This window comes from Nannobrachium achirus, assembly GCF_963921795.1.
Source record: "Nannobrachium achirus genome assembly, chromosome: 21".
Taxonomy (NCBI): Eukaryota; Metazoa; Chordata; class Actinopteri; order Myctophiformes; family Myctophidae; genus Nannobrachium; species Nannobrachium achirus.
The window spans coordinates 9948844-9956343 of record NC_137828.1 but is presented as its reverse complement, the minus strand read 5'-3'; the positions used below and the strand labels follow the sequence as shown (position 1 = coordinate 9956343).

The 7500-nt window shown below is 40.3% G+C and overlaps 1 protein-coding gene across 1 annotated transcript in view; it reads right to left on the bottom strand.

Moving 5' to 3' along the window:
- Positions 1 to 7500, bottom strand: part of nrros (negative regulator of reactive oxygen species) — a gene marked incomplete at its 3' end in the record, with an annotated part of 11218 nt that overhangs the window by 1810 nt on the left and 1908 nt on the right. The window contains exons 2-3 of the mRNA XM_080752421.1: positions 3873 to 3996; positions 1 to 149 (exon numbers count right to left, since the gene is read on the bottom strand). The exon at positions 1 to 149 is cut by the window's left edge and continues 1810 nt beyond it. Coding sequence (XP_080608547.1) covers positions 1 to 149; positions 3873 to 3974 — 251 coding nt within the window. The 5' untranslated portion in view covers positions 3975 to 3996. The remainder of the gene's footprint in view (positions 150 to 3872; positions 3997 to 7500) is intronic.

Below are 7500 nucleotides of genomic sequence, written 5' to 3'. Positions count from 1 at the left end.
AGGGTTTCTAGAGAGCCGTAGTGGATGAGCGAACGTTCTGGTAACGTCTTGATAGAGTTGTGGTTGAGCTGCAGCTCCTCTATGTTGTCTGGAAGGCCCGAGGGAACAGAGGACAGCTTGCCATGGTTGCAAATAGCAGTTCTTTGGATCTGCAATTAAACAAGACAACACAGTGTGTCAATGTGTGTAAGCGTTATATGCATACGAACGCACAATCCGAGACGATCCCTTATCTGATTTGAAGTTTTTCTTTTGCAGCTCAGCTTTGATCTTATCTTAGCAACTGTGGTAAAACTGTGCTCCCTCCCCACAAACCAATGCATCCAGTTCTGCATGCAACCAGCGTCAAAAGGGGGCTGAATGCCTGAATCTGTCTCGAGAGATTATGCATGCAATGGCCTGCTCAGTTAAAGGAGTAGTTCACCCCCAAAATGACTTTTTTTTCTATTGATTAGTCACGCCATGGAGAGTAGAGTTCAATAATATTTTTTGTTTTTTGTCGCATTCCTAAGACAAAAATTTGATTCGAGTAAATTTACCCCCATTGATTCCGGATGGGGACCCGTTTCGAAACGGGTCACCATCCGGAATCAATGGGGGTACATTTATTGTTATCACATTTTTGTCTTAGGAATGTGACAAAAACCAAAACATATTATTGAACTCTGCTCTCCATGGCGTGACTAATCAATAGAAAAAAAGTCATTTTGGGGGTGAACTACTCCTTTAATGTATTGATTTTGTAATGGCAAAGGCCTCGTCTGCAAGTTTCGACCAATCAACTTTATGATTGAAAAAAACTGTTCTGTCCTATCCACAGAACTGATCAAACATAAAATAATGCACTATTCTTTGATCAACTTACAAGAACTGGTCTTCAGTTAACCGATAAAACTAGAAATACCACATTGCGGCTGTATGCCTCCAACAACCAATTTAGTTGCCATTTACTGTACATCCATGTCTGTAAAGAAGTACTGTAGTCTTGGAAGAAATGTAATTAACGTGTTTTGTGAGGTCAGTGACCTTGACTTTGACGACGTACTTCTAATCAGTTCATCCTTGAGTCCAGGGACGTGCTGGCCATTGGGAAAAGCGGGACAACTCCCGAACGGCCGGTTCAGGCCGGCCATTTGGAAAAAAATATTAAAAATACAATGTCTGCCTTCGTTCCATTTTGGGGGCTGGGCGGCCAACAAAGTAAATCGTCACTGTCGGGCAGAAACCTCGTATCTCCAAGTTTCAAATGTATAAATTTTTTCTCAAAGCAAAGCCCTGCTTCATCATATAAGGCCGTTGCACAAAAGTAGTGAAAACAGCAGATCTACAAGCACACAACTGTAGATCGGCTGTTTTCACTAGTTTAAATCATTTTTAAAATGATAAATACAAAACAAACGGTTTTGGACATACAAGGTTTCCAGGGCCTCTCCAACTCTTTTTCCCAGACTGAATCAGGGGCCCAGCATGTCCCTGCTTGAGTCCAAGTGGCCACTTCTAGCCCTCCTAGCTCCCTCCCTCCCTCCCTCCCTCACTTCCAACTACAAGCACACAACGCCTTGCATTGTTGTGTGCTTGCAGATCTGCTACTTTCACTACTTTTCTGCAACAGTCTGGTATGATGAAGAAAGGCTTTAATTTAGGGGAAAAAACATAACATAAGTGACATTCTCAAATATCTTACAGGACAGCTTTCCATTGATTGTAATTATTTAATTGAAAACTATATGTTTAAGCAATCTATACTTTAATACAGATTAGGCTTCAATGAATATATTTTAAAATACTTTTTTTAATGTTTTTAATTACCGTAAAGTATTACAATCAATGGAAAGGTGTCCTGTAAAATATATGAGAATGTCACTTATGCCCTTTTTGCGCCAAGCCCTCGATTTGGTCTGTATATGTGGCAGAAGCTGAGAATATACCATGACATGTATTGATGCCACCATCATCATTCATTCATTCTATCAACAAGATATCCTTTAAGGCCACCACATGTAGACCTAACGTAGGCCTACGTGTGCGTGAGAAGAATGTAACATGACTCTGTTATTGTAAATATCCATCAAGTGATAATAAAACCTTAATTCTCCGTTCCTACAAAGGAAATAAAAATAGTGTAATTATCCTCATACAGTATGTATAAGGATTACTGAAATGTACTTAAAACTGTTTTATATGTCATCAGATGTGACTTGGGGAGAAGACGACAGCCACCTCATGGATAACAGAGATCTACTATCCTGTACCCATGATAGTGATTAAATATTGAATATGCCTTTTTGTCAACTAAAAACATATGTACAGTCTACCCGTACAGGCCTAGGATCAAACTGTGCCAGTGCCTTCCCTTTGTGCTTTTTGAAACATAAACAAATGGAATAATTAACCCATTTAGGCCTAGAATTATTGAATGCTTTAACCACTATTTTTGAATAAGTTGTGAAAATGTGTGCAAATCTTTGAATAGATGTATTTTCAAAGCGAACGTTTGTAACTCAAATTTTGCTTCTGGGTGGTCCCTGGAACTAGATATTTTGAAATGGGGGTCCGTGGCCAAATAAATATCATTTTGGGGGTCCTTCGCGTGAAAAGGTTTGAGAACCACTGACATAGTAGTCTCTCAAGAACAGACTAACTGAGCTCCAGTTAAGTGAAAAGTACCTTTTCTTTGACGATGGCTGGCCAGATTGCTGACATAGAAACATAGTTTTTTTTCCAAAAATCTTAGAAGGATTCAAAAGACACTTATAGAATCGGGTCAAAATTCAAATTTTCACGATTTTTCAAAAATAGCAGATCTACAAGCTCGCAGCGCGGCACTCGGTGCCGCGCTGTGAGCTTGTATATCTGCTATTTTTTATATATTTAAAGCATAAAATATTGCGTCATAATGTGTTCAGGCCTAAATGGGTAAAAAGAAAAAAAGAAATAGGGAATGGAACACCAACTCTTCCATATAAACAATGTAATCATGTGGATCTCAGGATCCACCTGGGAACAGTGTGGCTCCAATGGCAGTACATGAGATTTGTTGCTGATCAGTCCGAGGGTTTTAGCCCAGGCGTTTCGGGCAGTATTTTGATGTAATCGTGCACTTTATGAAAGAAGCATGAAATTTGGCACACAGTTAGAACATGCCATTATGGAACATTTTTGGCTATAGGGCCATCGCAGATTTGTCTTGGGAAACTTGTGGGAGCCAATCAAAGTTGGGCTCTCATAGACTTTACTATAGAGTAAAATAATACAAAAAAATAAATATGCTTTAAGTAGCATGTAAGGGGTCAAACTAGGTGTTTTTCGGGATTCTGAATCCAATGCAAACTAAAAACGGACACCATAAAACTGGTTTAGTGATGAGTAATCACTTTTCAGTTTTATGGTGGCCGTTTCTCGGAAAGGAATGTTTTTTCGTGCAAAACAAATGCTTGCATTGGATTCAGAATCCTGAAAACACCTAGTTTGACCCCTCACATGCTACTTTAGCATATTTATTTTTTGTATTATTTTACTCTATAGTAAATTCTATGAGAGCCCAACTTTGATTGGCTCCCACAAGTTTCCCAAGACAAATCTGCGATGGCCCTATAGCCAAAAATGTTCCATGTGGCATGTTCTAACTGTGTGCTAAATGTCATGCTTCTTTCATAAAGTGCACGATTTTTGCCTGAAACGCTCTGACTATTTGTGAGATTAGCTCTGAAACAAACACATATTAGACACAGTCCACCTGTCTCTGTGTTTGCTTCCTAGGCGGCTGAACCTCCTGCAGAACCATGAAAATGACAACATTCTTACTGACGCTATCATCATCACAGGAGAAAGGAAGAAGAGCCGTCTAACTGGGTGGATTAAAGAGACCTCACCAGCTGGCAGAGGTTGTGTTGTGGTAGACTGGAGGCGGGCATCAGGATGCTGCACACGACGGGTAAGACGAGGCAGATCAGGGTGAAGCCGTGGACTGGCATCTTAACATCCTCTCCGTCCTCTCTGGGAATGGAAATAGAGAGACTGTTAACCCATTTAGGCCTGAACACATTATGACGCAATATTTTATGCTTTAAATATTTAAAAATAGCAGATATACAAGCTCACAGCGCGGCACCGAGTGCCGCGCTGCGAGCTTGTAGATCTGCTATTTTTGAAAAATCGTGAAAATTTCAATTTTGACCCGATTCTATAAGTGTCTTTTGAATCCTTCTAAGATTTTTGGAAAAACTATGTCAGCAATCTGGCCAGCCATCGTCAAAGAAAAGGTCCCTGACCGTCCCTTTCACTTAACTGGAGCTCAGTTAGTCTGTTCTTGAGAGACTACTATGTCAGTGTGGTTCTCATACTTTTTCATGTGAAGGACCCCCAAAATGATATGCATTTGGCCACGGACCCCCATCTCAGAATATCTAGTTCCAGGGACCACCCGGAAGCAAACTTTGAGTTACAAACGTTCGCTTTAAAAATACATATATTCAAAGAGTTACACACGTTTTCACGACTTTTTCAAAAATAGCAGATCTACAAGCTCGCAGCGCGGCACTCGGTGCCGCGCTGTGAGCTTGTATATCTGCTATTTTTCAATAGCTAAAGTATAAAATAATTAAGGCCCCTCCACCACCTTGGGCCCTAGTAACTCAGTCCCACTTTCCTACCCCTTGTGAGGCCCCTGAGTGTCAGTGCCAATCCATATTAATGGCCATCATTAATATGAACTGTTATTTTCATTCTAACCAGTAATCGTAAACTACATGACACAGTGATGTATCAAACTGCTACTACCATTACAGTACTTTAGCTAACTTTGACAGTAACATTTAAATTCAAACCATAAAGATAATTTACAGAATTTGCTCTAAGATTTCAATTTAATTAAGCTGCTACTGACTGATGAGGGGGGGAAAAGGCAATACAATAAGGGTCTGATTACACAGATCATTAATTTCCCTAATCCTAGCACATCATCATTGTTCACCTAAGCTATACCGCTGAGATTGGCAGATTTCTGCCAGGTTTTTCATCTCACTCACGTCACTTTGTCCGTTGACCTCACTCAGCAACGAAAATAAAAAGAAAATAAACAAAAATAAAAATAAAACAATTTACAGGAGGCAAGCAGTGATCACCCCATGATGTGCACTGCAATGTAGTTTCAAATGCACTACATTGCAGGCGCTTTTTTGAGAGTATAAAACTAAAGAAGAAGAAGAAGAAGACGACACGTGTGACATGTGTGATGGGGCAGGTTGCCCCAGAAAATGTGCAAATCTCAACAGGCACCAACGAGTAAGTGGTCAGCGCACACGTAACAAATGTGACATTTAACTGTCACAGGCGTACTCGAAACGTTTGGGAGGGTCTCATTCACATGGATAACACTATACAGCAGGGGTCTTCAACAGGGGGTCCGGGACCCCTATGGGGTCCTCAGAGTCACTACAGGGGGTCCTCCAAATCTTTGTGTGATAGAAACTTTTTTTTCCTCCTTTTTTATATTAACCGCTTGAACCGTAGTGTCCATATTCGGAGAACTTTAGCCTAAAATAGCAGATCTACAAGCTCACAACGTTGTGAGCTTGTAGATCGGCTATTTTAGGCAAAGTGTTTGTTGTGGAGGGGAAAAAGAGCACGCTATGTACAGAGTGAAAGGTCAGGTTTTTTAAGTATTGACGGTTCAATCTGAAAACACAAATTGACATGAATTCAAAATACACTGATGAATTCGCTGTCAAACAATGAAACTATGGAATCTATGAACAGGTTGTGGGGGTCCCTGCTTCATCTCTCTCTCGACTAAGGGGTCCTTGGCCTGAAAACGTTGAAGACCCCTGCTATACAGCACAGGCTGCACAGCTAATAGTCACACAATTAACATATCAACCAGAATCAGATATTTGACCAGGTTTCTTTCTAATTATGAAACTAGACTTGTCAGTAATCTAACGGCCAACTTAAGGGTCATTATTTAAAGCCAAGCATTCCCATCAACCCATTTAGGCCTGAACACATTATGACGCAATATTTTATGCTTTAAATATTAAAAAATAGCAGATATACAAGCTCACAGCGCGGCACCGAGTGCCGCGCTGCGAGCTTGTAGATCTGCTATTTTTGAAAAAACGTGAAAATTAGAATTTTGACCCGATTCTATAAGTGTCTTTTGAATCCTAAGATTTTTGGAAAAAAAAACTATGTTTCTATGTCAGCAATCTGGCCAGCCATCGTCAAAGAAAAGGTCCTTTTCACTTAACTGGAGCTCAGTTAGTCTGTTCTTGAGAGACTACTATGTCAGTGGTGCTCAAACCTTTTCATGTGAAGGACCCGCAAAATGATATTTATTTGGCCACGGACCCCCATCTCAAAATATCTAGTTCCAGGGACCACCCAGAAGCAAAATTTGAGTTACAACTGTTCGCTCTGAAAATACATACATTCAAAGATTTGCACACATTTTCATGACTTTTTCAAAAATAGCAGATCTACAAGCTCGCAGCGCGGCACTCGGTGCCGCGCTGTGAGCTTGTATATCTGCTATTTTTCACTGGTTAAAGCAGTCAATAATTCAAGCCTAAATGGGTTGAACTGTCACAGGCGTACTCGAAACGTTTGGGAGGGTCTCATTCACATGGATAACACTATACAGCACAGCTAATAGTCACACAATTAACATATCAACCAGAATCAGATATTTGACCAGGTGTTTTTCTAATTATGAAACTAGACTTGTCAGTAATCTAACGGCCAACTTAAGGGTCACTATTTAAAGCAGGGGTCTCAAACTCAATTTTACCTTGGGGCCGCTGGAGGCATAGTCTGGCTGAGGCTGGGCCGCAGCCTCAGCGCACATGCACGCGTGCGCAGCGCGTGCACATGCACTAATAAAACTAATTATTTGTATGATTATTATACTGTAGTTTCATACCAGTCTACAACTACTGTATCTATCTCCCCATCAGTCTTCTCAAATGTATTTTTTTTTTAACACAAAATAAGATTAACAAGGACCCTGGTGTAAACGATTTGTGTTTAACTTATGGAACATGTATTGTACTGTTAACTGTACTGTATTAACTGTTTTGAGGTTCATATAAAAGTCGCGGGCCGCATTAAGATTAAACTTTCATATTAAGGTGGGGGCCACAAAATATCGTCTCGCGGGCCGCAAATGGCCCCCGGGCCGCCAGTTTGAGACCCCTGATTTAAAGCCATGCATTCCCATTAAGAAAGACAGAATTAGATATTTGACCAGGTGTTTTTCTAATTATGAAACTAGACTTGTCAGTAATCTAACGGCCAACTTAAGGGTCATTATCCCATAAGAAAGACTGCACATACAGTATGAAACAGAGCCGCTACCTTTAAATGCATTTTGAGAAAAAAATAATGCTGTTATTTGTTCCAAAAGCTTTATACCCTGTATAAAATGTCACAATGCGACATAGCTCTGTTTACACAATGCTGTACCCCCTCCCAATGTATATATGTTCCCCATTTTCAACTGTT